Source organism: Sebastes umbrosus, chromosome 17 (assembly GCF_015220745.1).
Source record: "Sebastes umbrosus isolate fSebUmb1 chromosome 17, fSebUmb1.pri, whole genome shotgun sequence".
Taxonomy (NCBI): domain Eukaryota; kingdom Metazoa; phylum Chordata; class Actinopteri; order Perciformes; family Sebastidae; genus Sebastes; species Sebastes umbrosus.
The window spans coordinates 30,064,071-30,089,013 of NC_051285.1; the positions used below are offsets into that span (position 1 = coordinate 30,064,071).

Below are 24,943 nucleotides of genomic sequence, written 5' to 3' on the forward strand. Positions count from 1 at the left end.
AGCTTGTGATGACGTCATGATGACAACATAACGGGCGCGTGCACGCAACCAAAGCTGTGCAACAAACTGGATGGGATCAGAAAGCTGCCCTCTTCCTCCACAGTGATTCGTTTTCATGGCTCGGAGTGAAAGTGAAAACACGACACAGCATACTGAATCCATTTAAAAAGAGGATTATTATTATTTATGACCGGTACAATGCTGTCGGCTTCCTGCCTTCATCACACGGGCTGTTTCTAGTCAGCATCAGTGTTCCCGGAAATTACTATTACTCCAGGAAATTAATCCAAAACTCATTAATCCATTAAAAAAACAGTTCAAAGCAGCTGAAAGCATTTCTGCTTTCCATGTTCAATAAATGTGATTCTAATGGAGTTCATAACAGCAGCTGGATGAGCAGAGCATGATAACAGACAGGTTGGAGACTATTCGGACCACAGGACTCAGGTCTGTGAACTCTTACAGATGCCGTCAGGAGACAGCGGAGGACACAGAGGTTGACAGATTACCTGTCTCGTGCTCTCCTGTCAGGACATAGTGACTGGTTTAAAGATATCTGCTCCATCTCTACCCACCGCAGCTTTAAACAGGACACACCAGTCGCTCCGTCCATCCCCTGAATGTCTCCAATAAACACTTCACTTCTAGAAACGATGTGCAATAATGATTATAATGTGTGTTATTGTTGTGCAAGCAGAAAGGAAAGATCAACATCAGGCAAAACATCTGTTTATTTGGCCTAAAAGGGCCATAAATAAAATTTTATTCTCTCGATTTATTAACAAGCCACAGGAAGTCCGCGGCCGTCTACCACACGCTTCAAACATCTCCTTCTGGACAGAGCCCCATCTGAGACGCTGACGAGCTGCTGATGAGCTGCTGATACATCTGAAGGCTCTCTTCCTTACTTCCTTAGAAAATGAAAGAAAAGGTGGTAATACTGTACCAAACTGCAGAGGAGGGGGGGCTTTAGAAAGGGCTATGAGAGCGAGTCGGGGAAGCTTCAATCAAACAGCAACAACAACAAGAAGAAGAAGAAACTATGAAAAACCCTCAAACTGAAGCACGCCGTGCTCGGCTTCCAACCTCTACATCATCGCCGCTGTTCCTCCATCAACTCCTCCCGTTTCCCCCCCGACAGTCCGTCCTCCTCCCTCTGTTGTTTTGCTTCAAATAAAAATGAAATAATATTTATAATGATAAAATCTATAGCAGCAAAAGAGTAACAGAGGAGTAACAGCTAGAAGCGAGAGACCCCTGGATTTAGAAGGAAGGCGTGGGTTAAGAGAGTTCCGTGGATCGGTGCCCGGGGTCCGGTGCCCGAGGTGTGCGTGGCGTCCCTCTGAGCTCATCTCCCCTCGGTGGGCGCCCGGCCCAGGGCCGCCATGACACGGCCGAACCGCTCGCTCAGCTCCAGGGTGGAGTAGCCGGGCAGCTTGGGGGGGTCGTGGAAGCTTTTGATCTCCGTGGAGCAGTCCAGTAGCTTGGGGAGGAAGTCGGTCAGCTTCTCCTGGAGGTTGGCTGAAGCAGCAGGAAGACAGAGACAGACAGACACAAGGACAGGACATGATTAACTGGACTGTACAGGCTGTAAATCACAATGACACAAATCACAGGGACAATATGTTCAATGAGATATCTGAGTAGTCTGAGAGCTGGTTCCTCAGCTAACGAACAGACGACTGGGTGATGATACTCAGGAGCTGTGAGAACAGCTCTCTGTGGAGCGATACGGGAACTCACTGATCAAAGCTCAACCCTCTTCAATCTCTTCTATCCTCCACCAAGAAATCATTTTCAGGAGCTTTCTCTAACATGTCTCAGTGGAATCTGGCAGACGATGTTTGGCTGTATGTAGAGCTGCCACAACTTCAGCTCAGTGATAGAACACACAGAGAAACTGAAACTCAGTGTTGGACTTTAAAGGGACTGTTTGTAAGAATCCTAAATGTCTTGTTAACAGCTTCACCTGTGTCCGTTAAGTCAACTAAAGTCAGCGTCCTGTTGCTGGCGCTTGTGCTCGCTCTACATAGACATGAAGGAGCATCGCTCAACACAGTGAGGAGACACACGTCAGCTAAAAGCACAATATCACTCTATATTTCAGCTGCTTGGCAGTAATGTTAGCTGACCAGACCAAGGTCTCTCCATGAATCAATGCTGATCCTAGTGTTGGCTTTTCCCGCCTCAGCCTCCCGACCGCGGCCGGAGGGAACGGGGGAGACGCCGGAGTTTTGGTGGGAGACGATAACGTTTCTCTCTGCGGAGCCCCGTCACTTCACAAGACACGGGAAACCTCTGTTGGTCTGGAGGAGCTGCAGCAGTTATTTCTGCACAAACGTCCACTGAACATTCACTAGATATTCTCAGAGCTAAACTAACTCTTCTGCAGTGTGGAGTGAGCAGCATGCACGGGAGAGGTGGAGAGAGAGAGAGAGAAGGAGCGTGGTGTGTGAGTGAAGGCAGGCAGAGGAGCAGAGGAGCAGAGGAGCAGAGGAGCAGAGGAGCAGAGGAGCAGAGGAGCAGAGACTCGTCTCTCTCGGGGACTCACATTCCATCTCCTGTCCCAGGTAGGAGCACCAGCGGTTCCTCATGTCCTCCACGGCCAGCAGGTCTCTCTCAGCGTCGTGGATCAGCAGCAGAGGGATACAGGGAACCACCAGCTCGTTCATGATGCCGAGGCCCGTGGTCACCTCCGGTTCTTCTCCCGTCTCAAACATGGCAGCCGCCTGCTCGTTTAGTTTCTATAGAGAGACCGTGATGAATTATATTATTAGGATTATATGAGTTACTACAACAGTTATAACCTCCATCTACTGTAGTAACACACTGACTCTGGATCAGAACCTTTTAGAACCACACTGAGGAACACCTGAACTCTCCCTTTAACCTCCATCTACTGTAGTAACACACTGACTCTGGATCAGAACCTCATAGAACCACACTGAGGAACACCTGAACTCTCCCTTTAACCTCCATCTACTGTAGTAACACACTGACTCTGGATCAGAACCTCATAGAACCCCACTGAGGAACACCTGAACTCTCCCTTTAACCTTTCCCTGTGTCATCCAGGTCAGTACTGTTGTTCTGCTAGAGGTTCTAGACAGCTAAAGTAGCAGCACTAATCCCTCAGACAGCATAAATATCTCAGAACATCCTCCAGGATCTGGAGCTGAAGCGGGTCCTGAGGTTCCTGCATGTGCTTTTCTTCCTGTTTTTTGGCCAGAACCTCCTTCGCTGTCACAGACAAACTCCCCGACCTCCTCTCTGAGGAAACGACCCGGCTCTCTGAGAGCCAGTTTGGACTCGGGTGCATTAACTGTGTCAATGTTAGCGGTGTTTTCACTTAAAACAAGAGGCCGAAGGTAAACAGCTGAGCGGACGGGGCCCGAGGTTCTGGCCACAGATCTGAGCTGAGCTGAGGTTGTGAGGTTAGCTGAGGACATGCTGGTGTCTCATGGTAATGTGTTTACACTCGCTGGCCCTCCTGCTTCCTATTCCCACTCCAATGATTACATTAGGAGCACAATGCTGGTGTAAGGTTACCGAGTGCAGCAGAGAGAGGGGGGGGGGGCTGCTAAAGACCGGTACGAAGCCGACCGGACCAAAATACCCTCAGCTCTAACCAATACCACCAGAGCACCGCCTGGAGCTGGGTGGAGGGGCGGGGGGGTGAAATGAAAAGGGGCTCACATCACGACGCTGAAAGGATTTTCATCTGGCAGTATCAGATGAAAAACCCTCAGAAGAATCTTTTGTGGGCTGCGAGCGAGCCAAAGCAATATCTCAGCAGAGGCAATCTGATTAAAGCACCACGGCTCGGTACTGAAGGGGAAACGTCTGGCCGGGTTCGTTCTGCTGAGTCACTCTGGCAGAGGAAGTTTGATACGGAGGACGGAGAAAAGACGGGGATGACGACACTAAGGTGTCCGACCCGGTACGGAGGTGATTAAATGTGACATATACAGCAGGAATACTGTATGTACTAGGGATGCACCGATACCGGTATCGGCGGTACCTTCGCCCAGAGCCTTTCCAAGCCGACCTAGAGCCGGTGGCGGCGCACCGCCTCGTATGCGGGACTCCCCAGCCTGCCGTGTGTCGCTCACACCCTCCAGCTGGCTGTTAACGAGGGTCTTTAGACACAGAGAAGTACTCGTATCGGTACTCGGTATTGGAGAGTAACCAAATCTATGTACTCGGTCTGAATAAACCGACGAGGTGTTTAGAGTAGGTCCCCGTGTGACTGCATGCGTGACCTCACCAGCAAACACTCCCGACGGTAATGACCCAGCAGCTCCTCGTCGTGTCCTCTGTACAGCCCTTTGGACAACAGCTCCTTGTTGTACTGGTAGGAGTAGATCAGATACATCAGAGCCTCGATGTAACTGCAGAGAGAAGATAAACACATGTTAGTATCAGAGCTGCTCTGAGGACTGATGAGGGAAACCAGTTCACAGGAGAAACGAACTCGATGAACTCTCTGCTGAACCAGAAAGCTGACAGACTGTCAGCTGCTGCCCTCTGCAGGCCACATGTTCAACACTGACTGCTGCTACAGACGAGCAACACTGAACTCAGAAACTCATTAACTCATAGGAGTTAAAGTCTAAACCAGCGGTCAGCAACCTGCGTCTCTTCAGCTCCTCTCCAGCGGCTCCCTGTGGATTTATAAAAATGGAAATGAATAACTGTTTGTTGTTTACATTTTCATTTTTATTTATCATTGTTGTAGGTCTATGGAACGACGGAGTATTAGGGCCACATTGAGGAAACAAAAATGAGATTTCAAGAATAATGTCATAGGTTAACAAGAAAAAAATATTATAAAGTAGTAATTTTACATATTATTTTCTCGTAATATTCCAACTTTTTTTCTCGTAAAGTTATGACTTTATTGTGTAAATCTCAGATGTGTGTTCCCCTCAATGTGGCCCTAATACTCCGTAGTACATTGTCTCTTTGGCCCTCACTGCATTAGACTGATATACTATATACTCAGACTATAAACTGTGTTACCTTCATCACAATGATCACATGATTTGCAGCTCCAGACAGATTTAAAATGTCTCTTTTGATATTAAAAGGTTGCTGACCCCTGGTCTGACCTCTGGTCTGACCCCTGGTCTGACCCCTGGTCTGACAGAATAGTTGGATGTTGGGAGGAGAGCTGGAAAGGTGTCAACAACATACTTTGTTTTCTGAAAGAGCTCCAAGCCCGTCATCATGAAGACGGTCGTCTCACGGAAATTCCGGTAGGCCTGATGCCACATCTGATGAAGAGAAACAGAAGAAGTTACCGTAGGAAGCTCACTGAAGTACTGATCCACAAAGTTACATCCACCTGCAGATACCTCTAATGAATAACTGTGTCACAGCAAAGACAGCATATAACACTACAGTAAAGGCAGTATACTGGTAAACCCAGAAGACACCGCTGCTGACTGACCTCATACTCATCCATGTTGACCTCCTCGGGTTTAATCAGGTCCAGTTTGGCACGTGCCACGTTCATAATGCTCTTGCATCTGTGGGGGGGGAGACAGGAAGAGGAAGCGGCGTTAAGCGGTGAGATGATGAGTCACTGCGAGGTACTCCAGGAGATGAAACGGTCCACGCTGCCCCGAGGCCTCGCCGTGGCCTAATGAATCACTCTTTAGTGCTGAGAGGAAGAAGTGAAACACTCCTCCGGAGGCTCCTATTGAGGCCACACACACACACATTTCATTATCACGCTCAGAATAGCGGAGGAGGGACAAATCAATCTCTCACTCATGAATATGGATCGAGGCCAACGAGCGTGGCTGGAAAGTTTTAAGAGACAGTGAGGGGCATTACATCCCATCATGACATGACCATCACCATGGTAACAGCGAGGGGATCCTCATATCTACCATGATGTGGACACGTGTCTCATGAGATGCGCGTTTGAACAGAAGAAAGACGGAATACAATCAGGTGAGACGCCGTCTGTCTGTCAGAGGACAGCTCTCTGCTGCCCTCTGCTGCTCATTATGGGATGTTCATTTCATTTAAAGAGGACCAGGGTTGCGTTCGAATAGTCCTTTTCTCTCTCAGGAAGACAAAGCTTGTAAGAAGAGTGTCCGACCTACCGCTCATCGAAGGCCAGGTTCCTGTCAGCGAACTGTGTGAGCAGAGTCCTCTCCAGGATCTTCTTGGGCGCCTGGTTCTGGATGAAGTAGACGATGATGTGCTGCAGCCGGTAGTCGTTCTCAGGAGGGGTGTCCTCCTGGGCAAACCTCAGGAGACGAGCATACTCCAGCTTTATGGCCTGAGAGACCACAGAGAGACAAACAAGAGACGAGTCACGGTTAGAAACTACTACTAAAGTAAAGGATTTGACTTTCTAACGTGACTGTTTCTGTAGCTTCTGGACAGGCTGACACTCTAAAGGTGATTTCTGAAGACGCAACACACTTTTCAGGCTCATATTTCTGCACAACGTTTGTGTTTCAAGAGATCAGATTGAAGTAGAAGGACTGCCAACGGTCTAATGGATTCTGTAAACGTTGGACTAAGACAGTTCCAGTAATGACATGTTGGAAACAAACGCTGTGTGCAATCAGAATTACAATCTTCTCAGAGTGCTGTGGAGAAGTCACAGGTTCAGTGAGTATTCAGAGTTATAGATGGAAACACACAACAGAGCTTCTCCGGAGGGTTAATGTGTCTCCGTGGGACCTGGTACATGAATATCTGGACACACATTCACACGCTCTCTGTTAAAGCTCTTCTCTCTCTCAACTAAAAGAAAACTGATGTTGCATATTCAATTCAACATGATTATTATTGAGGTTGAGTCAGTTGATGGAAATCCTGTCTCTAAACATTAGTGTCCACTATTTGCATCTGGACTTTTCCCCCATCAGAAACTGATCTTCCTGGTTGGTTTCACCGTGCGTTGTCTCTACTGAGAGGTGGCGTACAGTATACTGTAGCACCGTCACGTTTTCTCAGGTCACCTTTTGTTTTTGCTTGATTTGAGAGGCAAGTGTTCAGTTTAAAGGGCTACAAGCATCTGGAAATACTAGAAAGTTCTAAACCAATTAAAGCTGCAAGCAGCGTTGAACGGGCCCTCGCCCCTTTGCGCACATCGGGGGTACCCGCTGCCGTGCATTTCCATGAAAGTCGGATACTGCATGCAACAGTTAGAGGGTATTTACTGTGTGGAGCACGTGGCGCTAAAGACTCTTATAAAACATGTCAAGTTTGGGGCAGATTGGACAACGTAAAGTCGCCACAACTACGCCGTTTCGTGAAAACACAAAAGCTTCCCATTTAGCACGGTGAAGGTGTTGAGATTCTGCTGCCCAACTTTGAGATGGATCTCTTGAATCCTCTAGGAGGAGTATCGTAAAGTTCCATACCTGCAAAGTGACATGGCGTCTTCTCACATGACCTGTGACATCACCGTTTGAGAGATCAAAAGTTCCTTCGCAATTTAGCGTCACATTAGTTTGAGGGTTATACCACCAACGTGAAACATTTTCAACTTTGGGTAAAGCTCCACAAAGACCAACCGTCACGTCCTACGTGTAGACTACTAAGTGCTGGACATCAACCACATTAGTACACGTAGACCGGCGGCGGGTCTCTCCTCTCTCTCTACGTGTTTCACTTCTCTACCTGCTGCCGACATGATATTCCGTATCATCGCAACCAAAGTGTCTCAGCTGGAAAACAAACCCTGCTGTGCCTCGTTGCCCTTCTGTGTTCTGCATTTAACAAAGAACAAGTCTTTAGTTTGTCATTTAAAAAGCAACAATATACCTAATAACAGCCTGACAATAAAGCACTCATTATCACCGCAGGGGGAACTCCTTCACGGCGACAGCCCTAGTAACAGTTCCTGTAGCATGTTTAAATCGTTCTCACTGCACTGTGAGAACCAACCCAGGAGAAGAAACACATAAAGAGACGGAGGATGGAGGATGGAGGTGGAGTGAGTGAGTGTGGGATGAGGAGAGGAAGGAGAGTGTGTACCTTAAAAAAGGCGTTCTCAGGCCCGTTCTTTTCATACACGCCGCTGGATTTGCCAATGGCCATAATTACACCCTGCATGTTGGGGGTCATCATCGCCTGCCCAGGAAGCAGGAACCATGTCAAACAACAACAACAGGTTCTCGTGACGAACCGAGCGAGGTCAACCGCTACTCTACGTTATGTGCTCGGAGGCGCTACAGTAAAAGCACACCGCAGTCAGGGCATGCCAGACATCACTCAGCAGTCCATGCATTGGTTAGAGTGACACAGTCGTGAGGGACACAGCCAGTCAGTTCAACGGCACGATGCACAATCCTCACAATGAGCAATCCTCACAGGGATAATGTGTGAAACCAAGGCAGCCATGTGGCAGCTGTGTGTGTGGCAGACAGCAAACAGTGCAGGAGTCTAACACTGAGCAGCAGCAGCATGAACTCAGAACATACTGACCTACAACTACTGACCAGATCAGGCCAACACAAAAGAAATAGAAACTAGGATTCCATGATGACGGCATGAAATCTGTGACCACTCTAATAAACGTCCTCCGTGGGAGCATTTGGCTTCATACTCAGGTGAAAGGTCGGTATCTAACGGACGACATACAGCAGCCTGTGTTCTCGTCTGTTTTCACTTCAGAGTAGGGATGCACCGATACCACTTTGTTTCAGTACAAGTACAAGTACTTACATCTGGGTGCTATCCGATACCGAGTACCGATACGAGTTCTTCTCTGTGCCTAAAGAGCCTCGTTAACAGCCAGCTGGAGGGTGTGAACGACACACGGCAGGCTGGGGAGTCCCGCATACGAGGCGGTGCACAGCCACCGGCTCTAGGTTGGCTTGGAAAGGCTCGGGGCGAAGGTGCTTCCCGGGGCCGTGGACAAAGTGTCACCCAGCCGCGTTGTGCCCCCAGGGCGGGGCTCGGCCCACGTTAAAGGCGCCAGGGGTCTGCGGCGATGTCGGCAACCCACCCGACCCGTCTTGAAACACGGACCAAGGAGTCTAACGCACGCGCACCACCGGCCCGTCTCGCCCGCACCGTCGGGGAGGTGGAGCGTGAGATAGGACCCAAAAGATGGCGAGGAGAAGCTAATGTCACGTTGCTGTAAATCGGTGCCGTTGTATCGGAGCCGTTTTGCGAGTACGAGTACATGAGCACAGTATCGGACCCGATACCCGATGCTGGTATCGGTATCGGTGCATCCCTACTTCAGCGTGACGTGTGTGTGCAGAAGCAGCAGAACTTTCTGCAGAAGGTCAACCGGCCTTTGTGCCAAGATGCAGACGAGCTCAACAAGAGGCTTTTCACACCAGAGTAACGCAGGAAGGCCAAACAGCTCAGACTAACTGAGCGGCATTTTCAGCCTCAAGCCGATCCTGAGATCAGGCGGCGTAACGGGTCCGATCTTCTCAGGTGTGAAAAACCTCCTGTAGAGCCGTGTGAACGATGCTCTCACTCCAAACGTCAAACAGGCACAGACTTCTCAGCTCCAAGAGGGAGACAAGGTTGGTCTGGGCGAGAGCTACCTCGTCATCGTACCCCCCCTCTTCTGACTCAATGACAAAGGTCCCCACGTTAGGAATGGCCACCTCTATGGTGCGCTGGCCAGGGGACTCGTCCTCCGTGACCGGGTCGGGAGGAGGGGTGGAGGTGAAGGGGAGGCTCAGCTGGACCTCAGGCTGAGGGGAGGGAGGGGGAGGAGACTGTAGAGAGAATGGACAGATGAAACAGGGAGGACAGAGTACCGATGGAGAGGAGAGGAACATTCATGTAGAGGAGAGAAAACAGGGAAATGTTAGAGAAATAGAACTCGTCAAATGAACTGGGCTTAAAGAACTCTCAACCCTTCAGACTCGATGGGAACAGTTACTGTCGGGACAACAACGGGGAGAAACTCCATCGTTCTCCTTCTGTAATAACATGCATCTAAAGAGGCTGAGGTACACTTGTCAACCAGGTATCCTCCAAAGTTGCAGTGTTTTTAGTAAGAATATGGCATTGCTCGCAGTAGTGCACCGATTCAGTAGTTTGGTCCGCACCAGGGTTTGATTGACAGCTTTGTGTCGACAGTATTTTATACGGTTTCAGAGGTACCGTATGGCTACTAAGCTAAACCTGGAGACTGGAGATGTACAGGTTGGCACGCTGCTATATGCCCGGGGCAAGGAAGCCGAACAGGTTTTCAACACTTTTGTTTTCAGGGAAGAGGAAGCGGAGGATGATTATGAGACTGTGTGGGAAAAGCTCAACAATTATTTTGTGCCGAAAGTGAACGTCATCCACGAGAGGGCTCGTTTCTACCTCGGGGCACAAAAAGCAAGGTGAGTCAGCGGAGGAATATATTCACACACTCTACGAGCTGGTCGAGACGTGCCGGTTCGGTTCAGTGAAGACAGGTGAAGACTAGTCATCGGGATTTTGGACAAGTTAGAGCTGACAGCGGATTTGAACCCGGCCTAGACCCAACATCACCGGCGGAGGTAACCACACCACCACCACTGTCGGTCGACCACTCACTCACTACACAAACATGACATCACGCTGCTCTGTTAACGACGTCATGTGTAAACATGTGTAAACATCTGGATACCTGACGGTACCGTAGAAACACTGACTAGGACGCAGTAAACTCACTATATATAATAATACTCCTTAGTGATCAGTAATCTGTGTTGAGATCAGCAGGACGAGAGCTTAACGGAGGTTATAACACATTATGATGTGTTCAGGCTCTGCTCAGTAACACGGAGTATTAGTCGAGTATTAATAAGGTCAATTATAACATTATCATGATGTGTTCAAATTGAATCATGTAAAATGTAGTTTTTGGTGAGGAACTGGAATAAATCCAGATGTTTGAAGGAGATGTTTACGCAACAATATAAAAAAGTACATGATGGGATTTATTGTTTTAGCTTAGTTTTTTACTGTGGTATCAAATAGGTATTGAGAATTGTGGAATTTCTCTGGTATTGGTATCAACTACTACATCTCTGATGTCATGACATCCCTACTAGAGGCCTATAGGAACTGTAGGAAAATGTATTGTTGCGGCACCAAAAGGTGCGGTGAAAGATTTTGGGTGCACCTAAATGAAAACGTTAGGAGCAGCAGTGCAACCAGTGTTAAAAGTTAGTCTGGAGACGTGTTAACGGACGGAGCCGTGGAAACCAGCTGGACACACCTCTAAGTTGATGTGGTGAACCTGTTAGCAAACAGTTATTAGCAATGTCTACACATGCAACAGTTATAGTAGCAACGTTATCATTCATTTGGAGTCGTGGTTCTGAACAACCGGTGAATGTAAATACAATATTCTCTACTTTTTAGCTGTGGTTTGGCCTCCAGCAACTGATCTGTCTCTTTAGCTGCTAGACACTCTCTATTAAAGTTACTATCTATCTATCTCTTAGTTTGGAGTTTGTGTTGGAGTCTGAGTCTGAACAGCGGAGACACATGGGAGCGACCATGAGACACCGACCAGCAATGATTTATACCTGGAAGAAGTTACAAACAGTCCCTTTAAGGTTTAGAGTTTAGGAGCCAAAAATGACCCCACATTTAATAATTACAATAGAACCCTGAGCAAACAACTGCTCCAAAGAAAAGATGCCTCGATGAAATAAAATAAGAGCAGAGGTGGATGCACAGTTCAGTTTGTTGATTAATAAGAACAAAGTGACTCATGTTGGGTGATAATGACGTGGTGTGAGAGTGGTGCACGGCGTGTTTCTGCATGTTGTACATACAGCGTTTAACAAAGCTTCGGGGCTCCTGTCCTCCTGCTCAGCAGCAGCTCTGGAGATGGCCCTCTCCGTGTCCTCCTGCAGGTGTTTGGAGTCGTTGGTGGGTGACGGCTGCTCCATGTACTCTGGGTCCTGCTGGGGCACTGCAGGAGGACAAACACATTCAAATACACGCTTCTTTACGTTTCAACGCTTTGCTTTTCACACAAACATTTTTGACAACATGTTTCGTCATCCTCTCAAATGCCAAAGTGCACAAGGTGTAAATTCATTAAGCTCAGTTCACACTACACGACTTTAAAAGTGGTCAGACCGCTGTCCCGTTCTCTCTACACGACCTGCTGTCCTGTAATCAGGAGCCTTTAAGTCTGACCGGCGACAGGAGGTCACACACTACCAGATCCTTCACCAGGAGGAATCCCCGATGACGTCTCCAGACTACATTCATCATGAAAACACGTGAGAAATAAACACACGGTAAATGAGGTGATGCCGTACGGAGAGACACACTGCTGATGATGATGATGGTACGTGTTTACAGAACAGCTGTTAGTTTCCAACAGTTCCACTCTCTGTTTTACTATTTATTCCTCGAGGTGTAACAACAACTTTGCTCCAACACATCCAGTCAGTCCTCAACCCGTGTCTCACGCTCTCATTGGCTGCAGCTCGTGGCTGGAGTCCCCGACAGCTCCAGATATTTAGCACGCTAGATATCTGGAATGTGTCTGCGAGGCATCGGCGAGCCTCTTTGAACGGTTCACACTCGAACGGAGAGCCAATGCTGATTTGCTGATCTGATCTGGGACTTTAGTTAGGGAACAGAAAATCAGGGCTAAAGTTTCGAAGTGTGACTCTAGACATTAGTGTCTCAAGACGGGTCGGGTGGGTTGCCGACATCGCCGCAGACCCATGGCGCCTTTTACGTGGGCCGAGCCCCGCCCTGGAGGCACGACGCGTTTGGGGCAGACTAAGGACAGTTGGCCCCCTCCCACGGCGGGGAGAGAGGGCGCAGCGAGCCCTTTGTCCACAGCGCAGCGAGGTCCGGGCGGGGAGCGCTCTCAAGCTGCGGCTGCAAGCCACCTTCGCCCCGAGCCTTTCCAAGCCGACCTAGAGCTGGTGGCGGCGCACCGCCTCGTATGCGGGACTCCCCAGCCTGCCGTGTGTCGCTCACACCCTCCAGCTGGCTGTTAACGAGGGTCTTTAGGCTCAGAGAAGTACTCGTACCGTTACTCGGTATCGGCGAGTACCCAGATGTAAGTACTTGTACTCGGTCTGAATGAAGTGGTATCGGTGCATCCCTAGTTGCAATACGTCTGGTTGAATTACAACCCAATAACAATAACAAACACCTTCCACTGCCTCCTTTAGCCTCAGCATCACTCCGTCTGTCCACCATCATTCAACAGAAAGACATGTGGGTGCTGTGGGCTAAATTAACATCTCTCTTACAGCCAGCGATGTTTAGTCAAGGTCTTTCCTGTGATATACTGTACATATATATTATATACAATAACATGCCAAAGGGAGTTAGAGTTGGATGGCTGCACGCCAATATTTCAAGGTCATTTCCTCGTCCTTTTAGAACTCTTTAGGGAACACGAGTGTTTCTGTATTTATCTTCCTACCTCGTATTGATCCTCAGTTAATCATTCTAGTGTGTGTTGTGAGTGTCGTGACCCTGACCTGTGTTGTCTGGAGGGCTGGACTCGATGCTCATGGGCTGAGGGGAAGAGGTGGAAGTGGAGGTGCTGGATGCTGCCGCGGCGGCTGCAGCCGCGGCAGCTGCCGCGGCCAGGGCCAGCTTCTCCTGCTGGGCCTTGCGGGCCTGCAGGGCGTCCCACTCCTGGATCTCCTTGTCAAACAGCTCGTTGTCCCCCTTCACGTAGTGCTTCAGGTCTGGAGGCAGTTTGTCCATGCCGCTGAGGATCTGTCCCGTTTCTTTATCAAACTCCTCTGCAGAGACAACCGAGAGAAAGACGGTCATCACAATCTGGTCAGGACAGTGTGTTACCGCAATGTGTGCTTTCTACAAGTTATATATATATATATTTATTTATATGAACCGTACTACTTGCTACCTTCTATGAGGAAGGGCTTCTTGTCGTTGATATACATGAGACAGTAGGCGCTGGCGTTGCGGTAGCCTCCGAACGAGTCCCTGACCAGCTCCTCCCAGGACGACTTGGTGACAGAGATGTCGTTGTACTTCATCCAGCAACGCTGATGCGGGTCGTAGATGTAAGCCCAGTAGTGGCCCGCGTTGGCCTGGCCTTCATGGACCAGCACTGCATGAAGCCGGTATGGAACCTGGAACAACACAGAGGAGATTTAAAATGACGATTCACAAACGGAGTGGTTGATGTGGCTTTTTGGATCACAAATATGAAATATGACAGTGCTGCTCACCTGCATCATAGATTTGTCAGAGTACATTAGCTCGATGGTTCTGTGGATTCTGTTGATACTGCCCTGCAGATCTGGTGAGAAGAAAGTCACATACGATCTATTAGTAAGTGCCGTTAGTACATACAGGTCCTTCATGCTGAAGGAACCCCAACAGAGAGCAGCAGAACAGGAGGCAGGTCCACCTACCGCGGGTGTCATTTTCCACTTCACTCCTCCAGCGATGCAGGCAGCCCTCCAGCACCCTCAGCTCCTCGTCAGTGATGTGGCGCGGGGCGGGGTGCATGGGGAGGTCGGGGGGGAGCCGGGACTGGGTGAAGGGCTTATGAATGGGTACTCTCTGCTGCTGCTGCTGCTGGGCTGCAGTGGGAGCTGTGGGGGGACCTGAGGCAGGACCCGAGCTCTCTGGGGGGGGCAAGGAGTCCTGCTCGGCTGTGCTGCAGGGCGACAGACACAGGAGATCAAGTTAAAAAGAGAGAGAGAATTTAATTGGAAAAATCGGATTGGTTTCTTCGTTACGCCAAAAAACATGCTGGAGACGATGTTCCATTTCAGGGAGTTTTGGGGATTTGTTCCTGATCTGTTTGAGGGTTTAAGGATAAAAGATGCTGCACGCTACGTACAGATTGTAAAGCCCCTCGAGGTAAATGTGTAAGAGGATAAGAATATGAAAATGCTCTTCCACTAGGTCCGTTGTTTATGTTAGTACCCTCCATTACTTATCTGCCTCATCCTCATCCTCATCCTCATCCTCACTGCTTCCTGCTGCTGAAACTAACACAGCGAATGATGGGAAAGAGGAAAAGATAACAAACAGCCGGCTGTCTTGTGATGAAACTTGCCTTGGTAGGGACAGCTGTTGTCCTGTTGTGCCACCGGGGGGCGCTGACGAGTCGACGTCTTCCACCGGGGACGTGCACACGGGCTTACTGGAGGCAAACTCCATGGCATACTGGAGGACATCCGCCAGAGGAAACCTCTTGGGGCCTGAGCCATAACTCAGATACCTGAGGGAGGACAGAGACAAAGAGATGGAGGGAAGCCCAGGGAGAGAGAGACATGAGAATAGAGGACAACATGACTCTCCGTGGCGGTCTGGAGAGCTTCGTTGACCTCGGCTAAATAAACAGATGTCAGTAGATGAGTCGTACCTCTCCAGTCGCTGCTGAAGCAGCGTCAGATGCTCTTTCAGCCTCCTGATCTCCTCCCTCTTGATCCGGGTTATTTCCCTGTTCCTGTCCATGTACCTGACAACACAGAGCCCACAGCAGAGGCTTCAGTCCTCAGGAGACGTGGGATTAACTGATATCTACTGCAGAGACAGACACTAATGTTCCTACTACCTGTCCATGTAGAGCATCGAGGGGAACTCCAGCTTGTTGTGGATCTTCTCGGGTCGTCCCAGGGCTTGGTTGAACTCAAATCTGGACAGTTCAAAGGTCAACACAGGAGGGAGTTCTGTGAACCAGTGCTGAAAGAAGAGCAGGTGTTGATCTGGAGGTTAATTCTTTTATCTCGTCAGAATATAGAGTTTGGTAAAGACATTTTAGTTATTAACGTGACTGAACAATAAGGGCCTTTATTCACCTGGACTGCAGAAGGTAGCAGCTCATATTAGAGACATGTCTGATGAGTACATTAGGTCTTCTCTGATCTGCTCTCGTTTGTCCTGTTACATTTATTTTTACAGCATTATATGCTGTTAATAAAGCTCAACACTTCCTGTATCCATTTCAAATTAAAAGCCCTGTAGTGTTTCAGTGGACAGACAGTATTCCTTCATTTTGTAACAAGGCTTTTATTGTGAAACAGTAGCAGGAACCTGCAGCGACTTGTCCTCATACAGTACTTCAAATGTATCTCTGCCATCTTGTGGTTCTTGTACGTTACTACGTTGGCTTGCATTAACACACCTCCACCCACAGTGACTGAAATAGGATAATAACTCTTTAGAGGAGTACTGCAGAACAACAGAGTGATGGAAATAACACCATTATATTGTTAAATGTATTAAATTAATGACTCAAACGTAGATAGACCACGTCATGAGGAACTGTATGCTGATTCAGTTCACTCTGAGAACAAATACCACTGATACCACGACAGAAAACATGTAATATCCAGTCATATACTACCAGGTTCAACCTGAAACAATCAGCATACTGTCTGCATAAAACGCAAACTGACTTAAACCTGCAGTAGGCAGAATATTAATCCCATAATAACCTTTCATCATATTGTAATTGAAGTGTTCTGAGAGACTTCTGCTCCTCCTCATGGCTCTGTTTACAGACTTTAGAACATCTAGTCTGTGACGGGAGACTTTGACCAATCACAGGTCTAACTTTCATCTTAATCTCAAATGAAACAAACCGATAGCGATGACATCATCACCTAACTCATGTTGTGATGCTGATCACCTCCGCTGACTATCCCCTGTATTCCTCCATCATGTGGATGTCCCTCCTGCTCTCTCTCTCTCTTTCTCTCTAGTGATGTCTGGCTGCTTCTGTTCTGGTAATGAGCTGCTGCCAGCTGCTGAGGGACAGCGTCGGCCAGGCCACGGCTAACCAGAGGCCACGGCTAACCAGAGGTCACATCCAGAATAGAACAGGTGTGACATTAAGGTCAAAGGAGGTCAACCCCTCTGGAGAGGATCCACCACATGATCTCAAATGATTTAACCTGACAATTATAATTATAACCTTTATTCTTTTGTTGTGTAACATCTCAGGATTCCATCAGTATTTCCAGAGGTCTGTACTATGAAGCAGGATTTAGACGTTAGCGAGGTAGCTTCAGGGTTTTCCGTCCTACGAAGGTGGATCACTTCTTACCAGGTAGATCGCCATGGTAACTGATGCTGAACAGCTGACCTGCTCCGGAGCAGGTTATGTTCCAGATAAGAGATCAACTCGTATAAAAGCACCTCCTACTGACCAATCAGAGCTCAGTGAGCGGATCGTATGATAATATTACACACATATGAAGAAGTTACCGTCATAATCAGACTAAAACAACACAGTTTAAACTGACAGATGCAGGAAGGACAGCTGGATTTATGCTGGGGGTGTTTACCGCTTTGAATTATGTTTTTATATTTATTTTTGTACTTGCTCTTGAGTCCGTTTCACACCGCCGGAGACGGAGATGCAGCTGAGAGAAGGTTGAAATAGTCATACACACCGTATTGAAATGAATGGATATAATGAGATGTAATCTATCGATCATTTGCATATGATAAAGCTATTTATATCTAGACGAGTATATCTGACTTTTGAGTATTCTGTTAAATTAATAAGTCTGTTAATTTACACATTCACACATCTGGAGTTTTTTCTTTCACCAGCTGTTCTTCCTGCTTTTGGCAGCTTCAGCTGTGTTACTGTTAGTCTGATTAAGTGCTTAACTTCTTTGTATTTGTCTAATATAGTTTACTCTTCCTTTGTTAAATGAGTCTCTCTGTCTGTCTGCTGACAGTAGACGTGTCCATGTCTGTGATTGGTCAGATGCTGTAAACACCGCCCCGTTCATGTGAACGCGCTCACAGCCAGACTGAGAAGCTCTGGGTTGATTTACCAAGTTGATAACCAGCGTTGTAGGACCGGTTAGCGTGATCTCGGTTGTTAGAGTTAGTGAAGCCCGATAAGGAGAAGATACCCTGGAGATGTTGAACTGGCTTCGTCGTACAGACCTCTGATCCGTTCAGTGGAAACAACGGTTGTCATGCTGCTTTGGTTACTGACCTCCTGTCCAGACCTGGCAGAGTTCTCTGCTGAGTGCAGCGACTCGATCTCGCCCTCGATCATCGCCGCCTCCAGACATTCGTGGAGATCCTTGAAGCCGTTCACCTGCAGCGGGTACTGCCCAAACATCTCGGTGTTCTCAAACTTTTTACCTGTGGACAATTACAGACAGTAAACAGACATTAGTCATAAACAAAACAAATAATTCAAAGCTCAATAAGATGTATTTTCCAATAATATTGCGATAGTGGTACGAGTTTGTTTTTTTGTCCAAAGCTTTAAGAGCTTGTTTAAAGGCTACAGCCTCGTCTAGCATACTGCTAAATACATCACTTTAACAGTTTTATACCGCATACTACTGAGGAACGTAGTATGCAGTACATACTGCGTTCCTCAGTATGTACTGCACACTACTGAGGAACGCGGTATACAGTATGTACTGTATACTACTGAGGAACGTAGTGTGCAGTACATACTGCGTTCCTCAGTATGTACTGCACACTACTGAGGAAGGCAGTAAGCAGGATGTACTGTATACTGTGTTCCTCAGTAGTAACGTTTGCCGTTAGCAGGTGGTAATGAGCATGTTGCTGACATTAACTAGCTCTGGACCTGCTGATCTCAGCAGGGACTTGTTGTTTGTGATGTAGCATCATCAGGGAAACAAGAGGGTGGATTCTGACTCTGAGTTTACTGCGTCCTAAACACATTTTCTATTGTCCCCGACACGACGGGACGAAGTTAGTCCGGAGCCTTGACGGTACCTGTGTAGCGGAGTTAATGATTCCACTTGCCATTACTAACTACTAGCTCTGTCTTAATATGTTTAAATGTATGTACACTTTAATTTAATTTATTATTTGTCATCTGTTTCAATATCATGTTATTTACTTTATTATTATTATTTATTTTATATATTATTTATTCTGTTGTCTGACTATAATGGAGGTTGCCATGGAGACCTTTGTGTGTGCGTAGCGCGAGCGCCCTCTAACAGTCTGCATGTGCCATCTCCGTGGTAGGTTGACCTTCAATTAGTTCTGTAAATATAGAAATCATAAGTCTTGTTTTTATAGGTAAAAGTGTGTTTTTCTGTAACTTGTATGTTGAGCTAAGCGTCCAAGTACTAGAGAAAACTCTGAAGGTTGATATTAGTTGCCTCTTTGATTGTGTGGAGTAGTTTGTTGAACACGCCACGTTCCTAAAAGAGGGTGAGGGTTAACCCTAAGAGGTAGATGTGCTCCCTTTGTTTCAGCCAACTAGAGCTGTGTCATCACCATGTGAGAGCGTGCATCACATACATCACATCACATCACATCCTGTAGGTCAAAGGTGTGCCAGAGCGTGAAAGAAAAAGCAATAACATGAGCCATTTCACACCGGTTTGCATCCAAGCTGATTTTCACTTGTTCAGCAGTCACTCACTCATCATTAAACAGCTGCACAGACCCCCCCGCCTGCATCTACTACTGATGAGAAGCCCAAAAAAAGAAAAAGAGGAGGAGAGGAGTTGCTAGCGGACATGCAGATGAGGCATTAAGGTCATTTTCTGAGCAGCAGAGTCCAGCGGCCCAGCTTCTGGTGGCTCCGGGCCAGTATTGTCATGCATAATAAGCACAATGTCAATCAGCCATCAAGGTCTTCCACGATCAATGCAGCCGCTCTCCTCTTTTACATGGACCACGTCTCATTAACACAAGGTCACCTTTCATTACTGGGGGCAAGGACAGACCATGCTAACGCTCTATCTGTCTCCGTGGTTCTCCAGCTACCGCTCTCTTTCTCTCTTTATTGGTTTGAATTTAACGCCTCCCTCTCACCTTCCAGGACACCCACAGCAAGGAAGCGCCCATAGAAGAGCTCCACCATGGGGTTCTTTGGCTTCTCACCCTCCCTGAGAGCACAGAGAAAGAAGAACGTTGTTTACAGGAGGCCACTCTGATTCAGTTCAAATGTGTCTGTCCATTAACACCAACAGTGACCTCTGGTTACCTGTCTTCTTCAGCCTTCATCTGGAATGCATCCTCCAGCCAGTCCAGCAGCTTGTGTGTGAACTCACTCACATCCTGCTGTTGAGGAAAGCACACACAAGATACATACATACGAAGTGACCAATTACAGGCCTGCCTTTGGGACATGGATGTCACAGAGTCAAACTATAGGACTGAACTGCACCCACAAGCAAGACAGTCCAATCAGTCAGATCAATCGTCTTAGCGGAGGAGTTCACAGGCCGCTGAGCTTCAAAGGGAACCTGCGTGCCACGGCGCTAAGTCAGGTCAATGCCTATCTGACTAATACTCTGAGTAGTGACATGACTGATGAGCACAGAGGGCAGAGGGCTGACCTCAGTTAACCTTCGCACACACTTAGAGCAGATGCTTATGTAAGGAGGACAGAACAGTTCTGTACATGTGTTCATCACGTTATAGGAGAAATGCACAACAGATAATTCATAGTCAATATGTTTTGCAGAGTTCAGCGGGGTTGGTTTGAGGATTAATAGTTCTAGATAAGAGAGGTTAAGTGTCTCAGATTCAGTAGAGCCGAGTCAGTAGAACCACTGGGTTCGCTGCAATGTGAAGCTGTGTGTTTTCACTATGGATGCTCTCTATCAGTAGGAGATGCTTTTACACAGTAACAAGAGAAGAAGAATGATGTTCTTTTCGTTGATCGGTGTACTGAGTGAACGTTATCATGCAGAACAGCTGGCAGAAAGAGGCTTACCTGCTGTGACTCACTGGACTTGAAGGCGTCTTTGAGGATTTCCACAGCTCGTGACGGGTCCACATATTTCCTCTTGGACCCCACCATGAGGGAGAAGAGGTTCCTCAGCTCCTGCATGAAGGGCAGGTTCCTGTGTTCCTGGTCAGAGGGAAATAATCAGCAAGTTAGTAGGGCTGCACAATTAATCAAAATGTTATCAATATCGCTGTGTGGCCTACTGCAAATCCTATCACTAGGGATGCACCGTTACCGATACCAGTATCGGGTATCGGGTCCGATACTGTGCTCATGTATTCGTACTTGTACTCGCAATATGGCTCCGATACAACGGCACCGATACCACTTTATGGCGGCGTGGTGTTAACCTCTCGTCAGCATCTTTCGGGTCCTCACGCTCCACCTTCCCGATGGTGCGGGCGAGACGGGCCGGTGGTGCCGACCCTCACTTTCATTGCGCCACGGGGTTTTGCTTGCACCCTCTGACTCGCTCGTGCGTTAGACTCCTTGGTCCGTGTTTCAAGACGGGTCGGTTGGGTTGCCGACATCTCCGCAGACCCCTGGTGCCTTTTACGTGGGCCGAGCCCCACCCTGGATATATTTTCAGATTCCTTCATTCCTAAAAGGCCGTGGACTGAGTTGTTAAAACCAAGTTTTTCTGTAGTCTTCATCTTTAAAGGAGCAATATGCAGCACTGACTGACTGTTTGTGTGCCAGTTTGTTTCATACGTGGCGACGGTGCGTTGGAATGGACGGTGGACGGGATCACAACGGCCAAAAAACAAAAAACTGACGTTCTGGACTGGAGAGGAAATGTCAAAAGGAGAACACATGCTCGCTGTAGCGTTGTTGTTGGGGAAGAATTGTTGTTCAATTCAGCACGTTTAATTAATCTAGAGTATCACGGTCATTTCATGATTTATTACAGTAAATATATGACATCTTGGTCCTTTAAGTTGTGCTGTGACGTCACCACAGTGGCATTATGACCGTGAGATACAGACGTAACATGACTTAGCGTTGCATAATAATAACACACTTTCCTGTGCTAGTGAGTCAGGGATGTCCAGATTAGATCCTGAGCAGTGTCAGTTTAAAGTAAAAGGTCAGAGATTAGGACCCAGGGTACTGATATGAAGAGATGACCGCCTCTAACAACACTTCCACAGCGGAAGGCTTAGAGCAGATTAGCGACAGGCTGCTAACCCTACGGTGAGCCTCAGCATCTTTGTGTTTGTCCATATTTTCACGACTGATAACTATTCTGCCACTGCAATGGTGACTGTGGCTATAGGCTCATTAGAGCATCTCAAAGATTCTGTTCTTGTGAACAAACACCGAGGTTTCATCAAGCCTTTCAGGGTGTATATGAATCAGGGGCAACATGCTAAGCTGCTGTGTGACCTCAGGGCTCGATCACACAGCTGCTGAACGGTGGCTCACAGCTTTAAGAGGGTCGACCCTCCGAGCTAATGAACTGGATATAAACAGATGTGAGCTCACACACACTCTGAACTAAAAAGCATCACACACACTCCTCTGTTGAGGAGGACCAGGGAGGAAAAGGTCGGGGGGTTTACCTTTTGGTTGCGAGGCAGGTCGTGGACTCGAGCTGGCGGTGAGTAGTGGAGCACCAGCCTCTGGAACTCCAGCAGGTTGAACAGAGACTTGAGGATGAAGAGGGATAAAGACGTGTTATTATTAACATCCAATGATAAAGACAATGTCAGAACAACCGGGACTAACTGCAGAGACAAATCTGGAGTTGTCTTGTGTGGCAAGATGCATTTAATGCTTTAAGACCTTTTACACAGTGAGGCATTCCTCTCTGCAACGCTGGGAAGCTGCAGTAACTACCATACCGGTTACACTTTGTATAATTATCACACTATTTGGTACACTCTACATGCATGCTATGTGTGCAAGACACTGCTTCTCAGTCACTCTGTGTCCATTCTCTACGTCTTCCTCATTAAAACAAAGCTTACATCAACACGTTAACGCAAATTTGACTTAACGCCACTAATTTATTTAATGCATTAACGCAACTGGCTATTTTTAGGTTGTAGCGGCTCAGTTTTAAAGCTGGAGAGAAGATACTGGCATCATATGAATGTTACCACCTGGTCAGACTAGCTGGTCATGAAGAGGTTAAATAACGCTCCAAACTGTCATGTCCATGTTCAAAGGGGTCCCTTGACCTCTGACCTCCAGATCAATTAATGTAAATGGGTTCTATGGGTACCCACGAGTCTCCCCTTTACAGACATGCCCACTTTATGATCATCACATGCAGTTTGGGGCAAGTCATAGTCAAGTCAGCACACTGACATACTGACAGCTGTTGTTGCCTGTTGGGCTGCAGTTTGCCATGTTCTGATGTGAGCATATTGTTTTATGCTAAATGCAGTACCTGTGAGGGTTTCTGGATCAATATCTGTCATTGATCTGTGTTGTTCATTGATTTACAATAACAAATATATACATACATTTACATAAAGCAGCATATTAGTCCACTCCCATGTTGATAAGAGGATTAAATACTGGACTAATCTCCCTTTAAGGTTCATTTAGAACAGATAAATAATGTGTGATTCATTTGTGATTACCTATGGACAATCATGTGATTAAATATTTTAATTGATTGACAGCCCTAACAACTGATGTCACATGTTTGTGCCAGCTGTAGTTCATAAAACAGAAATTAGAGTTTGACCATAAATACACAGATATGATGTCAACCTGACCCCCTTTCTTTATGACTTGGAATAATATGTAGACTGTTCTTGTGCCATCATGTGACTCAAGTACTGAAAAACAACCTGAGGGGATGTAGGAAAGTAAGAAAACACATTACATAACAAGCAAAACCACATTTAATTGGCAGAATATTAGTTTGGTGTGATCTGGTTCCATGTATAACATCCATAAGAAGAGCTGCTTTAACTGTAGGGTCCTGATGTTTAACGATGTTTTATACGTGAAAATAAAGTCTGTGAAGATCTGGAGATCTGGTTAGGAACAGAAGAATGTTGTTTACTTCTGTTGTTGCACCGAATGCAGCGGAGGTCAGCGGGGGGGTTAGGTTCAAGCAGTGCCTTCTTCTCGAGGGTGGGGGTTAGATTACACACAGGAGCCAGGCACCATGTGATGGTGTATCAGTGTTCATCTAGCATATTTCAGCTCAGGTCACATCCTACCACTGACTCTGAGTCTTTGTGACAGCTGGGCTAAAATTAGGGATGTCACGATACCAGAAATCTAGTAGTCGATACCAACACCAGGGGATTTCCACGATTCTCGATACCACGGTACTAAAAACCCAACAACAACAATAAATCCCCTGTATTGTAATTCAACACGCACTCTTTTATTAAAAACATTTGAACATTATAAAAAAACAGAGGCATGTAGCCTTTAAGGAATAAATAAAAAGAATTGACCCATTTTGTTCATTTTGGTGTATCAGTTCATCAATCGATAGTCAGACGACGGACGCTACATACTGACCGTGAACGCATCTGGTCCATCAGCTCAGAGTAGCAGGAGTCACATTTCACACACGGGATGAGAGAGTCGACAGACCGAGAGATGGCGGAGGATTTGTTGTCGAAGTAGAAAGCAAACGCACCTATTTCGCAATATTTCACGTTTAATCCCAACGCTATAAGAGAACCATAACATTGATGAGGTAATCACCGCGAGGTGGATGAAGCCGTCACAGCCGGTGTGCACGGAGCAGCGGCGCCAGGTAGACCCCTGCAGCAAAAGCTCTACTGGAGAGGCCAGACACACCGCCACCCGACTATAAAGATTAGAGTCAGCACTCTGCACATATTGATCGTAATCTTTCTTGTAAAATGTCCGGTGTAATCGGTAACACCGGTGGTGTCACGAGTTTATTAACTGGTGGGAACATTTTCCTCACCGTCACATCACTACCAATGACCGTTACAGGCATCTTTACGGTACCGTCGGTATTGAAGAAAAAGAGTACCGTCGCTTTTTTAGAATTTGGGCATCGACTTGATACCAAAGTATCAGTTCTCGTGACATCCCTATCTAAAATGTTCCAGTATTTTCCAGCATATAAACATTTAGATTTTTCTCTTATCCACGAGGATCTCTGCAGGTTAAAGCGTTGATTACAGTTACACACAACCACATAGACCTCAGTGTGAGCAGAGTACTAGAAGACATGGCAGAGGGATTTTAGAGCACAATCAGAATGAAGTCTATAGAAATACTCTGAAGAAAAGGGTTTAATTGATTGTTCTACATCTCAAACGCTGCCTTTCACCTGCTGGTGGA

At 47.1% G+C, this 24,943-nt stretch overlaps 1 protein-coding gene across 5 annotated transcripts in view; it reads right to left on the bottom strand.

The window, feature by feature from the left end:
• Positions 1-713: 713 nt before the first annotated feature.
• Positions 714-24,943, bottom strand: part of usp25 (ubiquitin specific peptidase 25) — a 32,787-nt gene continuing 8,557 nt past the window's right edge. For 2 of the 5 annotated variants that reach the window (XM_037749341.1, XM_037749345.1), the window contains exons 6-26: positions 22,213-22,299; positions 20,636-20,773; positions 19,901-19,977; positions 19,729-19,802; positions 17,909-18,060; positions 15,506-15,633; positions 15,314-15,409; positions 15,005-15,169; positions 14,352-14,599; positions 14,166-14,236; positions 13,838-14,066; positions 13,443-13,712; positions 11,760-11,899; positions 9,537-9,713; positions 8,008-8,103; positions 6,117-6,295; positions 5,453-5,531; positions 5,197-5,276; positions 4,268-4,391; positions 2,552-2,744; positions 714-1,521 (exon numbers count right to left, since the gene is read on the bottom strand). In XM_037749341.1, coding sequence (XP_037605269.1) covers positions 1,349-1,521; positions 2,552-2,744; positions 4,268-4,391; positions 5,197-5,276; positions 5,453-5,531; positions 6,117-6,295; positions 8,008-8,103; positions 9,537-9,713; positions 11,760-11,899; positions 13,443-13,712; positions 13,838-14,066; positions 14,166-14,236; positions 14,352-14,599; positions 15,005-15,169; positions 15,314-15,409; positions 15,506-15,633; positions 17,909-18,060; positions 19,729-19,802; positions 19,901-19,977; positions 20,636-20,773; positions 22,213-22,299 — 2,976 coding nt within the window. In that variant the 3' untranslated portion in view covers positions 714-1,348. The remainder of the gene's footprint in view (positions 1,522-2,551; positions 2,745-4,267; positions 4,392-5,196; positions 5,277-5,452; positions 5,532-6,116; positions 6,296-8,007; positions 8,104-9,536; positions 9,714-11,759; positions 11,900-13,442; positions 13,713-13,837; positions 14,067-14,165; positions 14,237-14,351; positions 14,600-15,004; positions 15,170-15,313; positions 15,410-15,505; positions 15,634-17,908; positions 18,061-19,728; positions 19,803-19,900; positions 19,978-20,635; positions 20,774-22,212; positions 22,300-24,943) is intronic. The other 3 variants (XM_037749343.1, XM_037749342.1, XM_037749344.1) reach the window with 3 other exon arrangements.